Source organism: Lutzomyia longipalpis, chromosome 2 (assembly GCF_024334085.1).
Source record: "Lutzomyia longipalpis isolate SR_M1_2022 chromosome 2, ASM2433408v1".
In the NCBI taxonomy this organism is placed as follows: domain Eukaryota; kingdom Metazoa; phylum Arthropoda; class Insecta; order Diptera; family Psychodidae; genus Lutzomyia; species Lutzomyia longipalpis.
The window spans coordinates 38,647,534-38,669,540 of NC_074708.1; the positions used below are offsets into that span (position 1 = coordinate 38,647,534).

At 32.0% G+C, this 22,007-nt stretch overlaps 4 protein-coding genes across 6 annotated transcripts; 3 read left to right on the forward strand and 1 right to left on the reverse strand.

Annotated features, from left to right (window-relative positions):
- Positions 1–582: 582 nt before the first annotated feature.
- On the reverse strand, positions 583–5,890 carry LOC129791332 (protein GPR107). Its single transcript, XM_055829457.1, has 11 exons — positions 5,705–5,890; positions 5,466–5,582; positions 5,247–5,392; positions 5,039–5,184; positions 4,849–4,949; positions 3,680–3,784; positions 3,475–3,608; positions 3,241–3,390; positions 2,779–3,169; positions 2,560–2,717; positions 583–2,461 (listed from the first exon to the last, which is right to left on the reverse strand). Exons 1-11 carry the CDS (start codon positions 5,792–5,794, stop codon positions 2,323–2,325), a joined length of 1,677 nt encoding a protein of 558 aa, XP_055685432.1. The 5' UTR covers positions 5,795–5,890; the 3' UTR covers positions 583–2,322.
- LOC129791350 (zinc finger protein OZF-like) lies at positions 5,844–8,231 on the forward strand. Its single transcript, XM_055829491.1, has 3 exons — positions 5,844–6,656; positions 6,735–7,605; positions 7,683–8,231. The coding sequence occupies exons 1-3, from the start codon at positions 6,308–6,310 to the stop codon at positions 7,861–7,863; spliced, it is 1,401 nt and encodes a 466-aa protein (XP_055685466.1). The 5' UTR covers positions 5,844–6,307; the 3' UTR covers positions 7,864–8,231.
- On the forward strand, positions 7,910–14,559 carry LOC129791368 (uncharacterized). 3 transcript variants are annotated; one of them, XM_055829518.1, is made up of 3 exons: positions 7,910–8,032; positions 11,449–11,590; positions 12,651–14,559. In XM_055829518.1, exons 1-3 carry the CDS (start codon positions 7,910–7,912, stop codon positions 13,211–13,213), a joined length of 828 nt encoding a protein of 275 aa, XP_055685493.1. In that variant the 3' UTR covers positions 13,214–14,559. The 3 variants fall into 3 exon arrangements, with proteins under 3 accessions (XP_055685493.1, XP_055685495.1, XP_055685494.1); XM_055829520.1 differs by lacking the exon at positions 7,910–8,032 and adding an exon at positions 9,890–10,031; XM_055829519.1 differs by lacking the exon at positions 7,910–8,032 and adding an exon at positions 9,895–10,046.
- A 713-nt stretch (positions 14,560–15,272) lies between these two features.
- LOC129791319 (ralBP1-associated Eps domain-containing protein 2) lies at positions 15,273–21,418 on the forward strand. The gene is made up of 4 exons (XM_055829430.1): positions 15,273–15,732; positions 17,122–18,833; positions 20,119–20,305; positions 20,372–21,418. Exons 1-4 carry the CDS (start codon positions 15,565–15,567, stop codon positions 20,864–20,866), a joined length of 2,562 nt encoding a protein of 853 aa, XP_055685405.1. The 5' UTR covers positions 15,273–15,564; the 3' UTR covers positions 20,867–21,418.
- The last annotated feature ends 589 nt before the right edge of the window (positions 21,419–22,007 follow it).

Genomic DNA, 22,007 nt, shown 5'->3' on the forward strand with positions numbered 1-22,007 from the left:
GAGAATTATGTAGGACACATCATTTTTATGCTCTCTACACACAAACATTCAAAAGTATTCAATCACAAACTATTTCATTGTATTTTCTAATCATTGTCAATACATCCTAAATAACCACATCATGTCCAAACCATAATCAAACTCAAACATTTCCTAATACCAAAAAAAGAAAAGAAATACGCATTAAGAAAAATAAAAGGAAATGTACCTACACAGATAAAAAACACATTACCTGAATTGTAAACCTAAAAGAGCCAAATTCAACAGAACACAGACAGTTCAATCGACTTTTAAATGAAGAATAAAAAAAACTAAAGAGAAACAATGAGAAATAAAACCAAAATTGAAAACTATAATTTTTTTGAATAAAAAAAATAATTGATGGTGATAAGAAAATAATGTTGAATACGGTGAGAAATCAAGGTAAAAGAAAATGTATTTGTTGAGTTTTTTTTTCTAGTAGTGTAAGATGGAAATAAAATAATCCAAAAAAAAGTAAAAAAAAAGAAATAGTGAATGAAATAATGAAGACACAGTTAACAAGATATTTATGTATGTGTGCAGTTTAATATAAAAATAAAGTTATGCAAAAATTAACTTGCCTTTATTTCGCAATTTTAGGTATTTATACATTATTTTTTCCTCTCTCTCTATTTTTTTTACCCATCTCTCTTAATTGCTACCAACAATCCTATATATATTATAGGTAGTTATATCATAATAGTTTGAAAATTTTCACTATAAATTAGTTTTAAAATCACATTGAATTTATACTTAAGATTTGCAGTCAATTACACTGATTTTATTATTTAAAACTTTCTTTTTTTTAATATTTGAATTATGCAAAAAGATATTGACACAGTTTTTTGCATTGCAGACATTTTGAGAAAGTTTTTAACTTTTTTTCTTCGCCTTATCCGTTTGAATAAAACGTACTTTCGTCCAAAGAATGTTTGTTGGTAAAAGAAAAAATTCTACAAAATATTTTTTTTTAATATGAAATAGAAATAAAATTTAGAAAGAAAAAGTATTAGAATGTATACAGATTTCAAAAAAAAAAATTAAGCCTACAAACAGATGTTATTTAGTATCGAGAAGACTCTGGCACTAGATGCATTTAGGACTCAATTACCCTGAGCTTGCATAGACTGTGCTGTAACAAAGTACATCTCAGTGCCATTTCTTGGTCTTCCTACTTTATCCATACATAATATTATTTATAATCTTATTTTCTCTTTTTTTTTAGAGAAAAAAATAAAAGTAGAAAGTTAGTTTAATTTCTAAATTAATTTTTTTTTCAACATTTTGGTATTTGATTTAACACTTTTTTTGCCGTTAAAGTTTATTTAATAATTTGCAATATTAATTTATACATAAAGCTCCACTAAAAAGAGCGGTGTATCCATAAAGTTGTAAAATATATGTATATTTTTTTTCGTAAAAGACTTAATTACAAGAGCTGAGGAGATACATTATTTAACTTCTAATAAGTAATATGCATATTAAATTGAAAGGAGTTCATGCACTGGCCATGTAAAAACTTCCACATTCACAAAACAATTTTAACAAATTTCATCTTGTAAAGAATAAAAAAAAACATTGCAAAATTGAGAGAGAGGAGCTCCAATTTCTACTGAGATCAGATAGAAAGAGGCAGAAAAGAATTGCCAAAAAAAATGTTAACCATTAAGTCGCCATTTGCAGTTTTTTTCCCTCTAAAAAATATTTCAACATTTTTTGTAGACTTGTCGCGCATTTTCCGCAGAGGTTATTTCATTTTCAAATTAATAATAAACATTTATTACAAAAAAATTAATTATCCAAATTTAATTTGAAAATATGATTATTTATTATTTATTAAAATGAAAAAAAAACACAGCGGATAATGCACGAAAAGTCTACAAAAAAAAGTTTTGAAAATTTTTTAGAGGGACAAAAACCTAAAATGGCGTCTTCTTCTGCAAATGACGTCGCAATACTACAATTCTTTGGCAATTTTTATTTGCCCTTTTTCTCTCTGATTCCAGTGGAAATTGGGGAATTTCTTTCTTGATTTTTTAATATTTTTTTTATTCTCTACAAAATGGAATTTAACAAAATTGTTCTGCGATTGAGGAAGTTTATACATGGTCAGTGCATAAACTCCTTTATGAATGTAATATTCACAATTAGTTTATTATTATATATACTATACACATGGGTTTTCTTCTACCTACAAAATAGACCACAAGAGCAAAGTAAGGTGAATGAAGATGAGACGCTTTTTTGTTGCCTGTTCGTTTGAGGCTAAATCAATAAATTGAACACGATTTTCTCAACGATTCAGTCGTATTCATGGCTCGATTCACGTTTACTTATTAATGTTTCACGCTCTTCTTCGTTGCCATCAACAACAGTTGTACTGGGCATTGAACGATTGGTGACTTTAGTTAAGCCCTCCGTGAAACCCGAATCTGTCAATCTGTATTGTATTTAATTGGGACATATTAGCTTAAGGAGTGGGGCGAAGGAAATATTTAGTGTTCCATATAGAGGAAATAATCACATGACATTACTTACACTTCATTGGCATCATCCTCATCATCGGTATTGCTGACAGTGAAATACGGATGTTGCGATGCTGGCCGGAATTTATATGCTGTCAGGACAAAAAATGTATAATTGGCCATTTCCCGGAACATCTCATATATCCATGCATATTGAAAGGCTACAGTTATCTGCAAAAACAAACAAAAAATTAGAGAAAGTGCATTAAAAGTAGACAAATAAAGGACTTACTTTAAGGAGATAGACAATAATTCGTGTGAAGTAGATATAGCATACAATCATAATGTAGAATTGTCGGAAGAGTTTGAGCTTTCTCAAATTCGTTGCGGCTTTGCCATCAGTTGCCGATGCTTCCTGTAGGTGCCGTATGGACCACACAACAGGGAAGAGAATTGCTCCGCAGCATATCAAATCAACAAGGATGAAAATATCCCGCCACGTTGTATGCTCCTTATCACCAACTTCACTCTCTTCCATAATAATTGCTGCGACATTCGCCAAAACTTGAAGTGGTATAACAATCATAAATAATTTTTTATCCTTATCAGCAAGGATGTGCTTGATAAATGTCCACCCTGTGCCAATGAGGACAATCGTAATGAACAGAACGGCTCCTTTTAAGCTGTAAAAAGGGACGTGATATATTTAATTCTTGATTGCCATCAATTTTGTGTGTTGTCGCGCAAAACTCACAGATGAGTGATGTAGAAAAGAATGGCCCATGCTGCAACATGCTCACCCTTAATCTCAATAAAGTGGTAATTGATGGCGTGGAAGAAGAGAGAAATGGATTTGAGGAATACCAAAACAGCCATAAGATAGTGAATCTTAAATACGGGATGTCTACAAAGAAGAAAAAATTCATATTAGATTAAAAAAAAACTTTTTTTTTTCTTAATTTTTGATTAATAAAAATTATTAACTTACTTGCTCTTCTGAAGGATAAACACCCAAAAAAGTCCCGAGAGAAAGAAGAGGACAGCCATCATGAAGTAGAGGGCTGGAAGAGGCATTTCACCAGCTGATAGATAATTCCCACTGTTATTTTCTTCAATATCAACCTAAAAGAATCATTTATGAATAATTTTTTTTTACTATTGAAGAGAGATGAAAAAAAAACAGTTCTACTAACATTGAAATTTAGAGAATACGGTGGTGGATAAGCATAATTGGGGCAACTGTGGAAATATAAGTTGTAGAGACCTTCATCTTCCTTTGTAGCCACATAGAGAACAAACTGAGTAAAAGAGAAGAATAAAATTAATTCTTTTCGCGTTGGTGCAAAGTTATTTGAATTTAACCCTTTCGCGTCCACGTTAACCCTTTCGCGTTTTTTAAGCTATAGACCCAAACGTGAAATATTTTATTTTCCCAGATTTTAAAGAATTTATATGATTGTTCCGAGTTGCATCAAATTCAGGCAAAAGAGGCCAAAGAAGAAAGACGTTTTGACTGAGAAAAGTCCTCTGAAAGCATACACAGAACAATGTATTGTGATAAAAAGAGTGCGTGTTTCAATGTTTCAATAAAAACATTGAAACATGCGCTTTTTTATTACGATATTTATTTTATGAATACTCTCAGAGGACTTTTTTCAGTCAGAACGTCTTCTTTGATCTATTTTGCATAAATTTGATGCTTTTATAATTTGAAAAAAAAAAATAAAATTCATAAATAATTGAAAAATTAAAATGTTTCACGTTTAGGTCAGCGTATGACAATGAGAACAATGAAACATGCGATCATTTAATCGCGATATTTTTTCTATGGATGCTCTGAGAGAACATTTTTCAGTCAGAACGTCTTCTTTGGCCGAAATTAGGTAAGTTCAACGCATTTCTAAAATGTAAAAACACCTAAATTAAGCAAAATTTAAGAAAATAAAACGTTTCATGTTTGGGACTACGTATGATCCAATGAACGCGAAAGGGTTAAAGAGGTTGATTTTTGGTGTTACCCAGGCAATTATTGGAAAAGAAAATTTCCTAAGAAAGGAAATCCTAAAATTTTAGTACAAAATTCAAAGATTTCAAGGATTTCTTGGTCGCTGAATAAAGCTCATTATCTTCAAAATTTAATAAATTATTCTAAAAAAAAATTGCTTTTAAAATCAAATAAAACGAAAGGTGAAGAAGAAAGGTATTGAAGTTGCTCTGTTTGTGCTGAAGGGACATCTTTTTGTGGCCCTCACAGGGACTCATGTGAAACCCAGCTATACTTGGGAGTAAATCTCGCAACAAATTCTTTTCCTTGATTGATTTCCTCATTTAATTCACATTAATATTATTTAGAGAAACTTACGTTCAGGGAATAATGTTTAATGCCATCTTGCATTGTTACATTGAGAGGAAGCACTTGCTGATTACACTTCAGCCCGCGAGCATTATCTTCCACCTCCGTGGCTGGATGGGTGAAATACATAAGTAGTTTCATTTAGTAATATCAGGCAAACAAAAAGACAAATAAAATATTAAATAAATTCAATTTTCACCTGCTCTACGACGTCTCTGCATAAAGATGGATGAGTCACTCACTTTTGCCAGGCTATTTCTCTTTGCGCGCATCACGGGTATGTCTGCCCTGTTCTTGTAGATGATGGCAGTAGGTGGCCAGTCTCGGGAACAATCAATATGTACCCTGAAGGAGGAAAATTAATTAGAAATCATGAAATTTTCGTTGCAATTCACGTGAAAACTTACGTATCCTTCTCCAAATCCATCCTGAAGAAAACAATAGGACCTCTCTTCTGCACCGATGCTGGTTCATCCAAGATGCATTTTGCTTGATGCGTATCCAAATACGGGTTCATAGCATCTGATAGGGTTTTATCCAGTGATAAGCCAAACTGAATAAAGGTAAAGAAAAAAATTGTATTTGATTATCTCCCACACAAATCACTTGATTCCTTTTAGCATTACCTGCAAGCCACCATCGCTCTTTTCTGTGTTGTAATAGAAATTCGAGAATTTCACATCCAATATGCCACCCTGGTAGAATCCAAAGGTACTCAGCGCAATGTAGCGTCGAAAATCATTCTAAAATTAAGATTTTTTTTTATTAATCAGAAGAACCACCCTCACAGGTGACGACGTCAAAACAGGTAAAAAAAATATTTTTCTTGAAGAAAATTGTTTTCTTGGTAATTTCCAATTCTCACCTTTATTTCCAGATGATGCTTTCGTCCTGATACCTCAGACAGTAGTAACATGCCCAAAATATAAGAGCCACATAGTAATTTTAGCCACATTTTCAATTTATTTTATGTTTTCACGAAGAACACCAATTTTTTGACGTTTAGGAAAATTCGGCTATGTTGATAGAAAGATAGAAACATAGAAAATGTACATTAGGATGGCCCAACGGAACCCAGCGACATTCAGCAAGTACCTTGCACGTGTATGTGTGCGGTTAAATTTGGGACATTCATTCAGTGTCACGCTGTTTGTTGTTATTGTTTTGCTTTACTGTTAAAAATTTAAAAGAAAATGCCGAAAATTGTGAAAAAGTAGATGAAAAAATTCAAAAATCCCTCCAATATACCGTTGAGCGAGACCTTCATGTGAATGAATAAAGAATTTGAATAAAGAATTGGTGTGACCACCAAACCCAAAGCATCAGAAAGGTAGTTTTAATTCGGTTGGATTAAGACGCAGGTTCCCTGCCGACACTTCCGGAAGGAATTCTACAGGCGGGGATACTGACCACTATACTACCGAGTAAAGCAAAGGAGTTCTGTGCTCCTAAAGTCTCTTTGTTAAAAATGAAATTCAGCGAATATTGCTGTTCGTGTTTTGCAAAGAATACACCATCTACGTCTATTCGGTCACCTTTTGAGGGAGATCACACAATTTCTTCTGCATTCCTGCAAATATTCTCCAAGGATCTCCTCTCCAGTGTTTCTTCAGTATTTACGGAAAATATGTGTGATGCCTGCATTGGGCAATTCAGGAGTACCTTCAAATTCTGGACAAAGTGCGAGGAGGCACAGAAGAACTTTTCCGTTTTATTGGAAGAGAGAAAGATTCCTGCAGTGCAGGACAATGAAGCAGCTGATGGAGGAAGTTCAAATGCAGATGAGGATGAAGAGGCAGCTGAAGAAATAAATATCAGTGAGTACCTACTTTTAGATTTAATTTAAAGAACGTTAATTTAAGGATTTTCTTTGATTTAATCATTTATTTTTGTAGATTCTGCTGCTTCGTTGAAAGATCACATGGATGACATTCACAAGGATCCGTCAAAAGAGTTATTATGTGATATTTGCGACTTCATGACTACAAAAAAATCCAAGCTTGCCTCACATATGCTCCAGCATAGAAAAGAAAAATCCTTCATTTGTAGAGAATGCAAAAAAGTTTATTCCACCCGGAGTGCATGGAAGAAACACATGAATAATGTCCATTTGGGAGGTACTAAAGTTCCATCCATAAATAATTTCTTATGCAGCATCTGTGGTAAGAATTTCGGCACGAGACAGAGATTGCAGCATCACACTGTAACTCATACGGGTGAGAAGAAGTTCCCATGCACCCTGTGCGATAAAACTTTTGCCACATCAAGTCGTCTCAAGAACCACATTAGGGTACACACGGGAGAGCGTCCGTATAAGTGCGAATGCGGCAAGAGTTTTTCCCAGAGGAATGTACTCGTGTGCCATAGGCGTTTGCACACAGGTGAGAAACCATTTCAATGTAGCATTTGCCAGAAGGCATTTAGGCAGTATGCCACACTGAAGACGCACATGGCTATACACACGGGGAAACCAATTGAGTGCCCGGATTGCAAGAAAACCTTCTGCAGAATATCCTTCCTGCACGTGCACATGCGAAAGCACACAGGTGAGAAACCGTATGCATGCGATCGATGCCCCAATCGATATCGCCAGAAATGTCATCTGGATCAACATATGGACACCCACGATGGGGTGAAGTATCAATGCGAGGTGTGCAAGAAGGAATACTCAAAGAGATGGAGTCTCAAGATTCACATGTACACCCACACGGAAGGGACTCGTTTCAAATGTCCAGATTGTGATTCCTCATTTGTACGGAAGGACAAGTATGTTGGAGAAAAATTGCAGCTTTACTTCCTTTACTTCTTCACAAAACTAATTTTTCCTTTTCTTTCCGTTTTAGGTACAAAAGGCACCTAAGAACGGTACATGGGAAAGATATGGAATCTCCTAGTAATAAATATATTTTGGTTCCAGGTAGTGAAAATATCAATGCAGTCACTTATCAATTAGTACAAGTTCCCCAAGAAGCTCAATTAACCATTGTTGGTGATGATGAAAGTGGTGGTATGTTAATAAATTAGTCATTCATATATTACTTTATTGAGGTGATAATGAAAAGGATAAATAATGAGCCGGAGAATATGTGCAAAGATTGCCCAGAATTGCCTCAATTTGAGCATCACATCCGTATATCAGAAGGAAGGCTATCCAACAATTAGAGAATTAGCAGATTTTCCGGTGATTTGGGGGGTGAGTTCATTAAATATGTTTCTCAATGAAAAGCACATGTTTTGTGTACAATATATGTACAAATATTACCGCCCTCACCTCTATATATTCTCCATATATGTATTTAATGTACACCGGAACCAGTTTGCATCATTCTGAAATAAATCAAAACAAATATATTGCATTCAAATACAAATAAATTTACATTTTCTTCAAATAATCTCGCAAGAGAACATTCACTTTTCATTTTCAACTTCAAGCAGATTTTTTTTGTTTCGAAGAATAAAAGGTTGGAGAAGAAGATACTTTAATATTTTTTCTCAGAGAGTTTATTTCAGTGAAAAAGTATTTTGCAAAATATTCAGATTTAATAAGAAAAACTTCTTTTGATTAATTTGGATATGATTATTACTGAACTTAATCCATTTGAGAGCTGTATATACATACTTATTTACTCGTTATTCTAATTCTTTTTTATGAAAAAAAAAATCTCTCAAATGTAGTGTAATTAAAAACATATTAGTCTAGAATTTAGTTAATTATTATTCGGAAATTTCCATTTCAATCATTAAAATAATTTAAATAAATAAAAAAACATGATTAGAAATAATTCATCTCATCATTTGCATCGAATGTCATAATCCCATCTTCTTGCTTGAGATTTGTATAAGATAAATCATTGCAATATTGGGCCACAAATAGTTTTCAAAAAAAATTCTCCACAATACAGCATATATCGCCAAGTCTTTATATATGCAAAATGATGATCGCGTACAGTTACATATATACCTATAATTTTTTTATTCTATATGTATATTAAAAAAAGTGTTATGAAACAGTGTTAGCTCTCAGAGTGGAATCTCAATAAGAGAGTTGATCAGAGAGTTGAAGCTCATTCACTCAGCTTGGCGTGTGAAGGTAAACAGCTATCCAAAAAAACATTCCTCTCAAGAGATGATGCCTTGCAGTGAAGAATACTTTTTTTTTCTTCTTTAAATATCACTTACAAATCCCAATCTAGATGAGCTAATATATATTTCATGAATGTGCATAAGAAAAATCTTAACATTGCCTTATGTATCATTTTTCTTATTACCCTCCTTCCTCTCATTTAGGTTTTGAGAAGAAGAAGAAGAAGAAAAAACAGATTCATTGAACTCTTATTTTATTATTAAATACTACATACCTACATCTATTTTTTTACTATTTAAATTTTCACGATCATTTCTTAAAAAAGGTATAATATCCTACCTAAACAACATTTATCTCACTCTTACATATTTAAGAATTGTATTGTTGGATATTAACCAGTTTCTCCTTCGATGAAAATTCAAAGCCGGTTCCACTTCTTCCACCCCTACCTTACACCTTTAAATTGACCTGTTCAAAAAGTTTAATAGTTTATTTTTTTAACGTTAAGAATTAGTTATTGTGAGTAAAATTTTTATTTATATATTGCAATTTTTTTTAAACCATACATATATTCGGTAATAAATATATATGTAATATATCTTTGTTAATTTAGATTAAATTCAAAAATATTATTTTTGTAAGAACTTTCTAGCTAGTTAGGAACCTAACTTCATTTGAATAGGTATGTTAAAAATCATCTTATTATTTAGGTACATACAAGTGAAAAAAACTAATAAATAATTTAATAAAAGAAATAATTTTAGTTCTCCGTTTAATTAAAGTTGTTTTTCTCTTAATTTTTGAATTTATTATTACATTTCTTCATTAAAAAAATGAATTTATTAAAAAAAAAACATACTTTTTGAGTAAAACATTACACATATTTCTGTGACTTGAAAGTAATCGTGGACGATCTCTCTCACTCTATCTTGTGTTGCTTCTATTGGTGAAAAAGACCCCACCTCGTGCTACCTTCTAGCTTCACTATAAAACCTCTTGGAGCTACGAAATTCACTTTTGTTTTCGCACATTTGTTCATTGGTCTTTTTATCCCATCTGTGGAGCATCTCAATACTGCTCAGTACAATTTTTTTTATCGGTTAAAAAGGTGATTTCCATAAAGGTATATATATATAAAGAATGGAAGTGACATATATATTATTTATATACTGATCTGTGTCTCGTTTAAATGTGATTCCTCTTTTTTTTAAAAAATATATTACACAAATGTAGAATAAAATTAAAAAAGAAAAAAAGTTTTAAAATTTTCAAGTGTTAAAAATTAACTATAAAAATATAATTAATTACAATGTAATTCCTTTTTATTTCTTTCCAAATTAACGAAGAAGTGATTAGAAATGTCATTTAAGAAAAAGGAAGATTTTTTCGGATACATACTTATACATATATTTATGACCTACATACATGTATCGAAAGTGAAAAAAAAAGAGTATAAAATCGGTGCTTAATGCAAAATTCAAGATTTTGCTAATGCAATAATAAGATAAAACCATTTACTTTTCTAATATTATTTACAAATATTACATATTTCGCAATTTTTACACATATCACAACATTTTACCATAATGTTGCATACCTGTAAATGTATGTATACATATGTACCATATGACCAAGTTTCATATATAGCGATATGTAAAATACTCTCTACTATACACTGTCCAGCCATGGATTTCATCGAACGTTTTAACGATTGAATTGTGCAAAAAGATTTTTCAATAGAGTTCATCGGAAAAAACGCAAATTGTGCCTTATGTAAATATACAGTATATAATAAGCAAATACTTTCGACTATTGTTATTTAATTTTTCTCGTTAATTTATGCAATATTGATGTATTATGCATAATCTTCTCTATTTTAACCAGAATAGAAACACCGGAAAATGTTTAATAAAAAATCCTTTTTTTTCTGCTTAAAGTGTTAAGATTTTAACTCTTTGATAGGTATGTAGGTAGGTAGGTAGATAGATAGATCTTATGTAGTCTTATGTATAGATAGATAAAAAAACCTTTCTTTAGAAACTACTTTTATATTCATTTAGAAACTGGAAGAACAGGAAAGAATCATCAATTCGAAATGGCAAAAATGGTTGTGTGAAGATCATCCAAAAAAAAGCCCCAAAAGTGTTTCCATCAGCATAAATATATTTGGCAGTGTTATATGTATAAAAAGAATTTCATTCATCTACCTTTTATGTGACCTTCTAAGCATATTAAGATGAGATTCTTCTTCCACATTTTTTTTGTAAAAAAATGTGATTTGTGTTAAAATAAAATTTAATTTTTTTAACTCACACTTAATGTTCTTCGACTATATATACATTCATGTGCTTGTGCATACTTACATAAATATATGGATAGATCTTTTCTATAGTTACCTACCTATCTATTCTTTTCCATTATATGTCGTTCTGCTGTATCACATACCTAAAGTTTAATTAGGAACGTGTGAATTATACCTCAATGTAGTGAAAATCATCGAGTATGATGTATATTTCTTATTTTAGATGAAAATTGTATGTTTTGTCGTACTGTGCTGCATTGCTGCTTGCTTAGCTGAACCAAAACCAGCTATAAATGAAATACGACAACAGCAATCGAAACCAGGACGATTTTTGTCCCTCCCAGATGCACAGAAATGCGTAAACCGTAAGTATTGTAATCATTAAAATATATATTTAATCTTTGTGCATAAAATCATGTTTATTTGATAATTTATCTTGTTTTCCCATAAATAATACACATACATACCTATAACATAGGTACGTAATTTAATAAAAATAAAACTTGTAGGGAAAGAAGAAAAAAAAACAACAATAATATTCCAAAAGTGCATGAGAAAATAATTCATTGCTTAAGAATTCGATGAGTGTACAATACCATATAACAAGCATACATATTATGTACTTTTGATTTTGTTTAAGTAGGTAATGAATGGTCTCTTGACCTTTAAATCTCTTACATAACTTTCCCGCTTCAATGTATGTTCATAACGAATTTATTATTCAACTATCATCATGGGATTATATAGAACCAATATAAACCTATATGGATGTATTGCATAGATATCTATGTCCAATATAGAGAGACGTTTTATATACTATGTATGGTTTGAAGAAAACGGAATCCCATAAAAAGAGAAAAATATATGTAAAAGCAAATATATATTTTCTCTTTCGTGTTTCAGTTTTATTTAAAAAAAAAAAGGTTTGTCATTAAGGCATCCATATATCGTTATACGCTTAAGCAAAAATATTAAATGGAATACCTAATATTGATACTTTCATTTTTTGACTAACAAAACAAGAAAATCGTTAACATAAAATTCCATTTTAGGAAAAAAAAGGTTTTTCAAAATTAATGTAGCAATAAATAAAGTTAATACATACATAATGCATGAAATGTAAGTTTGTTTCATGCTATATAAATAACAATGACATTTATTACCTACATTTAGTTTGTAGGTATGCAATTTCTTTCTTGTAGTCATTTTAAGAAATTATAGATCTATTAAGTACGGCTGGAGATTATTTTAAGAGAAACAATAATTAAATTCCTTAAAATAATAAATTGGTAAATGGAATTATTTCTTTTACAAGATTTTGTATGAATTAATGAAAGAAAGTGAATATAAATTAGTATTAAATTAATAATTGGTTTTTTGGATGTTTTCCCTAAACACATGTTTTTCTTTGTGTCTTGTTTACAGGGCCTAAACAGTTTAATTACAAAGGCCATAATTATTTCTTTTCTGGACACGTGCCTGCACTTGAAAATAAAAAATACGATTGGTTGGATGGTCGGAATCTGTGCCGTGAATACTGCATGGATCTTGTTTCAATGGAAACTCAGGAGGAAAATAATTTGATCTTCAGACTCATCCAGACCAATGATGTCCCATACATTTGGACTTCTGGAAGATTGTGCGATTTCAAGGGGTGCGAAGGACGTGCTGATCTCGAGCCAAAGAACGTTTTCGGCTGGTTCTGGTCTGCAAATCGCGAGAAGATTCAGCCAACCAATCAAATTCCACAGGGCTGGGGATACAATCCATGGAGTAGGACTGGGCACAAGAAGCAACCACAGCCAGATAATGCTGAATTTGACATTAATCAAACAAGTGAATCTTGTCTGTCTGTTCTGAATAATGTTTACAACGATGGCATTGCGTGGCACGATGTTGCATGCTACCATGAAAAGCCTGTGGTGTGTGAGGATAATGAGGAACTTCTGAATTATGTTGCAGCCACGAATCCCGGTATTCGTCTCTAAGAAAGTGTTCATTAAATTTTAAAGAAAAACAATATCCCCCCACTAAATAAAAATTTCAATATCACCTTATATTATTGAAAATCAAGTAAAATTCTATTTTCTCTGTGCCGTTTAATTTTTTTTATCTTTTAAAAAAAAATCTCTGAATGTTCTTTCCTTTTGCCAATTGGGCATATTTTCTATCTAAACATTCTTTGATTAAGAAATCAATGATTTCTTCTAATGATAACCTACCACTATTCCAAGATATTTTGTACATCAATGTTACCCCACATACATGGTACGCATTTAGCATAAAATATAGTTGTATAATGAAGTCTCAGTGACAGAAAAGAGGACCTCGTCTCTGACGAATTGCCATGATATTTTCAAATTCTGAAATTTAATTTTTTTTGCTAAGAATACCACAATAATGAAAATTCCAAATATTTACAAAATTTAATTGGCGAGGTTTCCTATTACTACCCACGAGCAATGTCTTTTAAATTATTGTGATTATTTACAAAAAAAAACTGAAAATTATTCGGCAAACACCATTTCAAAAATATATTTATAAATATTTTCTTTTTAGTTATAATACTAATGCGATTTTTTATGGTATGACACATTTGGTCGTTAAGTATTTAAGGAAATGATTGAAGATTTAGAAAAGACATTGCTCTTTGTGAAATTTATAAATTTGTTTCCTATACCATAATTTGAAACTATTATATTATATTTAAATATAAAAAAATAATTTTTATCTTTGAAAATGAAGAAGATGCTTCTAACCGTAATTAAAGCATAAAAAAATGAAGATTTAAAATTTAAATTAAACTATCCTTTCTTACTTACCACCCCCCTTTTAGTAGAGGGAATATTTAGTAGAAAGAAAGAAAAAATAACAAAAATACAAAAGTAAAACTTCTTTCAGGAAAATATTCAAGAAATTGTTTATTTTTTTAATACATATACTAACATTCATAGTTACCATTATTGTTGAATTAGATTTATGAAAAGAAAAAGATACAAAAAAAAACGTTTTTGTGGTTTTTATCAATATTTACCTTTGTAGAGAATAAACAATTTTTTATTTCTTCTTTTCATTTATAATATTTTTCCTATTTACTCAAACTAACTTAAATAAATAAGCAGTATGTATTAAAATGAATTTAATATTAATAAAAAAAATGAAATATAATTTTTCAAAATATAAATAAAAGACACACAGACAGTAAATTGAATTATATTAATGTAAACGTGAATACTTCAATACTGCAATATTATCTTCTTTATTAAGATATTAATCTATACACTGTACTTAAAAATCTGTGAAATATCTAACAAAGTTTAATATTCCATACAAATTATGGTGTTTTCTTTCATCAATGTCCAGCTGCTTTACATTCGCCTTTTGAGGACTAGAGTGTTGGTGAGGCGAATGAGGATTGAAAAAGTTCAATTCAATTTTGTCTGAACTTTGTAATTGATTTTATTTTATTACAGTTTGTAGAAAAAAAAGTCTTGATTGAGATTTTAATACTTCTCATTTACATAAAATTTTCTTCAAAAAAGCATTAATGAAATTCCCTTCAGTGACGCCTGAAAATACGAGACATTTTATTTTTAACATGATTTATTTTTTATAGATCTTAGTTTTTTCTTTAATTACAAAAATCGCTGTATATTGAGGAATTGAACTGAAAAATCGTTACAAAACTAACGATTTATTTAATTTTATGAATTTTTTTTATGGTTGAACGGGTTGATCTATAAAATATCTCAGACATTTTATTTTTCTCTGCTTTGCACTCAAGAGAATATCCGTAGAGAATTTGTTGAGCTATAGTGTGTGTTGAATTTTAAATTTTTAATTCTTATTTCTATTCTACAATAGAATTACAATTTTATGATCAAATTATTTTTATTCTTGTAATTATCCTATTTTTTTATTTATGTTTTCTTATGAAAAAAAAATCTGCATTTATTTAATAAATTTTAAGAAATAATGAGAAATAGGAAGTTCATGTGCCCGCGTTCGAATATCGAAAAAAAGAGACGATATGTGCTGGCATGAAGAGAAAATTTTTATTGGAACAGCAGAGTGAACGTCAAAATCATTAAAAGAAGTGAAATTTATCACATCAATTAATTTAAAAGGCTCTGATAGTTTTTTTTTCAATCTGTGATTATTTATTCTTCTCATTGAAATAATTTCCTGTGAGGAAAGGGCATAAATTCTCAATAGCCCTCGATGTGCTCGAATGTTCTCACCTAGGAGAGCTCCATAGAATTTCTTCGCAGAAGAGAAGAAAGCGAGTGCCAGAGTAAAATCTATAACAGCGCAAAAGAAGAAAAAAAAAAGAATATCAATGACACACATGGAAGAAGAAGTGCTGAGCAACATCTCAGAAACTGAATCGAGATATTTTGCAGATATATTTTTATGTTGTGATGTGGAAAAAACAGGAAATGTGCCAATACTCAAAGCCACGGAATTATTTCGATCGGCTAATTTGTCAAATGATATAATTAGACAGGTAAGTTTATTTATCTCTTACTCCTTTTTTTTCTTGAATAAAACTTAAGGGGTGTTTATCTGCCGAATATTTTAACTATTTTAGCGAATAATCCGAAGATTAGCGAATAATCACAATATTCTCATCCTCAGCTAGAATTTAGTACTTCTTCAGCTCGAATTGACTACTTTCTCGGTTTGAATTTATTATTTTTTAAGTCATTTTTAAGATTGAATTTAGTAGATACTTATTCGGCTTAAATTTAGTACTTTTTTCGATTGAATTCAGAATTTTTTCAGTTAGATTTATTGGCTAGAATTTAGTATGTTTTCGACTACAATTTAGTACTTTTAATTACCTATTGAACTTTTTTACTTTTTGAGATTGAATTTTCTAAAAAAAAAACTATAATTTAGCCAAGGTAATAAAATCAATGCTTAAAAGTACTAAATTCTATCGGAGAATATAGTAAAATCTAGCTGAAATAGATAGTTGTTTTTTTGAAAATTCAATCTCAAAAAGTAAAAAAGTTCAATAGGTGAATTAAAGTACTAAATTGCAGTCGAAAACATACTAAATTCTGGCCAAAAATATAGTAAACTAGTCAACCCGAGCCCCCAATCACGTGTGAGCAAACTCCATTTTAAGCTATGAAAGGGGGGCGTATATTAGTAGGGGGGATGAATAATACGGTACCCCGAAAAATTTTTAAAATAAGAAAAACCCGTTATCTGACCCTTCAACAGGTAGAAAATGGGAAAAAGAATCAAGTTTTCTGTGGGGGCGCTATAAAGGGGGGAGGGGGCGGAATCCCATATAGCGCTTGCAACTCGTATTGACCCCCTCTACCCCCATACCAAATTTCATCAAGATCGGCCCAGCGGTTTCGGAGGAGTTCATGTGCCACAGACAAACAAACTTTTCAGCTTTATATATTAAGATTATAACTGAATCAACTGAATAGTATAGAAAAAAGTACTAGATTCAATAGTTTAAATGTGCTAATTTTTATCGAAAATTTTATTAAACTCTAACCAAAAATATAGTAAATTCTAGCTAAAAAGTATAGGTACTGAATACAACGTGAAAATGTACTAAATTTAAACCTAAAAAGTACTAAATTGAATTTCACGTCTTTGGCTAGAATTTAGTTCTCTTTAGGCTTTTACTCCTCAGTCTCTTCCAATTTAAGACTAACAATAAATAAATGTTCGTCTGTTAAATATTCTGATGTCTTTGGCGAATCATCTGAATGTTTTTTATTCAGATAAACACCCCTTGATAAAACTCATTTATAAAAAAAAAGAGTTGATCCCCAAAATAAATTCTTTAAGAATTCTTTTTGTTTCTTTTACTGCGCATTATGGCAACAATTAAATCATTATTTTTTTTATTTTTGAACCTTTTTAGATTCTTCACTTGGCACAGGTACCTCAAACAACCCTTTATATAACGCGAAAACAATTTTATTCGTGCTTAAAATTGATAGCAGCACAACAAGCATCAATTCCATTGAGATCAGATTTAATACATACACCCACAACATTACCTCTACCCCGATTTAGTTGGTGTGATTCACCAAGTACAATTATAACAGCCAACAATGGGTCTGAGGATGGTGGTTTGGCAAAATCAGCAGGTGTTGAGCTGCACAAGCAATGGGTGGAAGTCCATGCCAACAGTCCAAATTTAATTCAATTGACCAACAATTCCATAAATCCTGCAGAACTAGCAAATGCAGATTTACAGAGTACAGACAGTGAGGTTGAGCACAACGATGTTAAAGTAACACGCGAACGGGATAAGATGCAAAATAAGGATGGTTCACCTGAAGCCTGGAGTACTGCTAGTGATAGTCCAACACCAACAAATAGCGTGGCTGAACGTCCGTGGGCAAAAGAGAATCTCTGGCATGGTCTACTGTGTGAGGAGCAACGTCAACTGCTGGCCACGGAAGAGGAATCATCCGACCGGCATAGTAGTGATGATGATGTTGATTTGGAGTCCGTGTTTAAAATTACCACGGAACAGAGGGAATACTACACGAAACAATTTTATACAATTCAACCCGAAGGTGGACTCCTCTCTGGCCCCGTGGCTAGAATGTTTTTTGAGAAATCTCGCATTCCCGTTGAAGAGCTCCGCCACATCTGGCAACTATGTGATGTTACTCGCGATGGAGCATTGAGCCTAGAGGAATTTACAGCAGCTATGCACCTTGTTGTCTTACGACGAAATAATATTCCTCTGCCGCACAATCTACCACCGTGTCTTATGCTCAGTAGTGGTGGAGGAAGTACAACAGCATCAACAACAGCAGCAACTGAAAAGGAGGGCACTACACAAATCTTTGGTCAATCGAATACATCTAAAAATCCCCCTGAGGCAGATCTTTTGCATTTAAATGATGACGACAATGAAGATGATGGTGATGGTGATGGTGATAAGGAGAATGAAAGTGCATCACTTGTTACACTTGCAAGTGGTTCATCACCAATTGCCAATATCTTGAATGCTGTTGGTGCTGCACATTCAAAATCCAATTCACCCGTAAAGGTTGCTCAAGTGACGCCTCCGCTACCAACGAAGGCGTCAACGAAACATGTTGAAAAAGATTGGGCATGCGTTTCCAATCAATCCCAATCAACAAATCGCGATTGGAATGTAACAAATAATCGTGAATGGACAAAATTCAATGAATCACCCACATCAAATGTTTCCAGTCCCGGCCTTAAGCCCGTGAATTTTGACATGCAACGCACAGCACAGGCTGTTGTGTCTGATCCACAAATCCTCCATCCGGTTGCACTTCGCGTAACACCCGTAACAGTGTCGGAGATTGCGGATGAAAATGATTCAATGCGTCGATCATTGCTGTATGAGAATCATGAAAGGGAATCAAGCCCCAAGCACGTGGAGAAATTACGGGAGTCAGTTCAAACGGATCTACGGTCAATTCAACGGCCACAACCTAAGAAGAAATTACCCGCGAAGGCTGCAGGAGCACTTCCACCGCCTCCACAGAGGGAATCAAGTATATCATCTGAGCAGAATGACCAATCAAGTGCAAATGGTGTGGTGATGTCTATGAAAAAGGAACCACCACCGCTACCACCTCCAAGGTAATAAAAAAAAGATGAAAAGTAATACACTACCATCAAAAAGTTTCACATTCAACGAAAGTGGCGTATTTTTAAAGGAAAATTTTAAGTGAATTCACTTGTGAAACAATCTTAAGATCTCTTAAGAAAAACTTTTTTTTTTTAGTTTTCTTAAGAAATTTTTCAAGTGGTCTAAAGTGAAGCTTAAGATTTATTGAGAAAAATATAAAATATCTCAAGTTTTCCCACTCTAAACTTAATATTTCTCCAGTCAAGTTAAATAGGTTCAAATTCATATTTTCTGAAGATTTTTCCCGATGATCACGGGCATTTAAATTTGTAAAAATCATTGAAAAATATGCATTTCACCCGATTCTGGCTAACTTAAGAAATCTAAAGTTTTGCTTAAAGAATAGTTCGAAAATCCTAACTTTTACTTAAGAAGTTCTGAAGTAAATTTCAAAAATTTTTAAGAATAATAAGTCTTAATAAGTCAGACTAGTGAATTTCACCCAATATCTCTGTCTGTGGACGACTGATTTTCAAACATCCGATAGTTTTGGAAAACTGCATCTTTCTGACACTGAGAGATTTTTCAAAATTGGTTAAGACGTGTTTTTTTTGGCAGCCATTCTGGTAAACTGGTAAAGATCAAGGTGTTTTTTTTTTTAAATTTCAAAAGTTTCATTTAAACGATTTCAACCTCTTGTAAATCGGCCGCTAGATTACCGATTTTGACAAACAGACTATCGCTGGAATGGAACTTTAATACCTTTTTTCAATTTCGTAAAATTAAAATCTGTCAAGTAATTTATTTGTTACAGCCATTTTAGCTAACTCATAGTGAATAACTTCATTTTTGAATAGTTTTAGTTTACTAAAATAGCTGCCACAGCCGAATCGCTTTAACGTTTTTTTTAAAAAACTTTACATATTTGGAAAATAAATTAAATTACCTTTCCAACGATATTCTGTTTGCCAAAATCGGTAAACTACCGATCGAATTGCAGGAGGATGTAAAGAAAATTTGTGAAGTTTTGAGAAAAAGTATCTGCGTTTACTAAAACGGCTACCAGGAAATAACGAATTGACCAATTTCCAAAAATTAACCAGTTTTGGAAAGATGAGAATTGTACCTTTCCAAAGGTAGTAAATTTTTAAAAATCGGTCAACCACAGCCAGAGATATGATCACGTGAAATTAGCCTAAAAAATGCGCCATTTTTGTTCTCCCGAAAACTTTTTGAGGGTAGTGTAATTCTTTAACACATTGCATTATGTGATTATTCTTTAATTTTTTTTTCTAGACCACATCGTCATGCTAGGAGCAGTAGTTTGGATTTGAATAAATTAAAATTAGGTGCTCCACTACCACCTGAAATTCCTCCGAGGATTTCACCACATATGACATCCCAGAATAGCTGTGATGCACAAGTTGAAGGCACAAATACATCTTTTGCTGATTTTACACAATTCCCTCAGACATGTTTCGATGTACGGTTGATTAGTTCACTACTTTGACCATATTTTAACCATTTTCACCTTTGATCTCTCTTGCAGGACAATGGAAGTGGTGTTAAGAGCAATGCTACTACCACTGTTGCAGCAGCAGCAGCAGCAAATATTGCTCTTTCTCCACGTCAAACAATCAGTACGCTGCAGTCATCTCAGAGAATAAGTGCTTTTGAAGTATATAGGAAGCCAAATTCACGAAATTCTCAATCACCCCCATCAGCATCGTCGCAACCAATTCAACCTGCTGTTAATGTGCAAGATTTAGAGAAGCGCCTAATTCAACTCACAGAAAGTGTCAAGCAGTTGGGTTTTCAGCCTGAACAATTCCGTGAGAGTAGCGTAAATGAAGTTATGGTATACCTTCGTGGACAAAATACCGCATTGAAGCGCATCTGTGCTGATCTCAGTAGTGAATTGTGGGAAACAGAACGTAGTCGTGAGGAATTGCGTACGCGCTTACGGAAGGACAAGAGTAGTACATCAAGTAGTGTAAGTAATTCGAATATTATTTCGAATTCTACACATCAAACAAATGTCTAGTATCAGAAGAGATAAGAAAAAAGATGTAATTGTTTTTTTTCCTGTTAAGGAGGCAGCTAATTAAATCCAATCTCTTGTACTTTCTTTTTGGTTTTTTTTTGTATGAGTTATAGTCCTTTAAATAAAGATGACAATTTCTATTGAATTTTAATAGATTTTAGGAAAAATAATCAATGAGATTGTTTGTTTAATACATACATAATATTGCCAAGATAAAAAAGCTTAAAAAATAAAAGATCAAAGCTTCAAAACGTGAAATTTCTTACATAGTGTATACTTCTTTTTTCCATAAAGAAAAAAATCTTAAAGATCTGTTGTTTGCTTTTTTTATTACATTTTTATCTAATTAAATACAATAATTGTATATTAAGCTAAAATGTACCTATTATAGCGCTCCTCTGTTAGCATTATACCATACAAATGGGTGTTTGAAAGATAAAAGAAAAAAAAAACTTTGTAATATGCATGATAAATATATGAAAGTAATCCAAGTATATAGTAAGCACTATATGTATTTATGTTTAAAATAATAAAGGAAATTTATTAAATATAGACACTCATTGCATTTACAATGCGTTGAAATATTAAAATTAATTCGAAAATACACGATTTATTCTTTCACAAAATAACTTTTACTTGCGGCACAGGAACTTCCACTAAAACATTTATTTTCTTCCCATCGAAGGATTTTAAAGCATAGGGGAGACCGGAGCTAGAAAAGTCAATTAGCATAAATCCTTATCTACAGAATTCTCAAAAAGAAAGAAATTTTCCTCGATAGGTCATTCTTATAGGATTTCCTGAACCCTTTCACTTCTGACTTTTTTTTTTTAAATTGGCGGGTAATTTTAGTCACCAGTGGGGTAAATTAAATCGGTGGAATTTTCCGACATTTCCAATGATTTTCCACCTGAGAAATTGATTGTAGTTGATAGCTAAACTTCTCACCTGTTAATCTGCTACAAAGAATTTTACTTCTATAACCACAGAGGTTGGGAAATGGGCCCCAAATTTTGTTAATTTTTCTCCTAAAATGTTGATCTGATAATCTCTAAATTGCAGTCAATTAATATAGGGTGATAGGGCTTCTCACCATAAGTTTTTCAGATTCTTCCGATTAATAACTTTGGGAGTAATTTGG

Coding starts and splice junctions, on each gene's coding strand:
- LOC129791332 (XM_055829457.1), bottom strand. CDS start 5,794: ATGTGGCTAAAATTACTATGTGGCTCTTATATTTTGGGCATGTTACTA. Junction 5,393..5,465: donor AGAGCGATGGTGGCTTGCAG/GTAATGCTAAAA, acceptor ACCTTTATTCAG/TTTGGCTTATCACTGGATAA. Junction 3,609..3,679: donor CGTATTCTCTAAATTTCAAT/GTTAGTAGAACT, acceptor TGATTCTTTTAG/GTTGATATTGAAGAAAATAA.
- LOC129791350 (XM_055829491.1), top strand. CDS start 6,308: ATGAAATTCAGCGAATATTGCTGTTCGTGTTTTGCAAAGAATACACCA. Junction 6,657..6,734: donor AGCTGAAGAAATAAATATCA/GTGAGTACCTAC, acceptor TTATTTTTGTAG/ATTCTGCTGCTTCGTTGAAA. Junction 7,606..7,682: donor TCATTTGTACGGAAGGACAA/GTATGTTGGAGA, acceptor TTTCCGTTTTAG/GTACAAAAGGCACCTAAGAA.
- LOC129791368 (XM_055829518.1), top strand. CDS start 7,910: ATGAGCCGGAGAATATGTGCAAAGATTGCCCAGAATTGCCTCAATTTG. Junction 8,033..11,448: donor ATTTTCCGGTGATTTGGGGG/GTGAGTTCATTA, acceptor TTCTTATTTTAG/ATGAAAATTGTATGTTTTGT. Junction 11,591..12,650: donor TGCACAGAAATGCGTAAACC/GTAAGTATTGTA, acceptor TCTTGTTTACAG/GGCCTAAACAGTTTAATTAC.
- LOC129791319 (XM_055829430.1), top strand. CDS start 15,565: ATGACACACATGGAAGAAGAAGTGCTGAGCAACATCTCAGAAACTGAA. Junction 15,733..17,121: donor CAAATGATATAATTAGACAG/GTAAGTTTATTT, acceptor GAACCTTTTTAG/ATTCTTCACTTGGCACAGGT. Junction 20,306..20,371: donor TCCCTCAGACATGTTTCGAT/GTACGGTTGATT, acceptor TCTCTCTTGCAG/GACAATGGAAGTGGTGTTAA.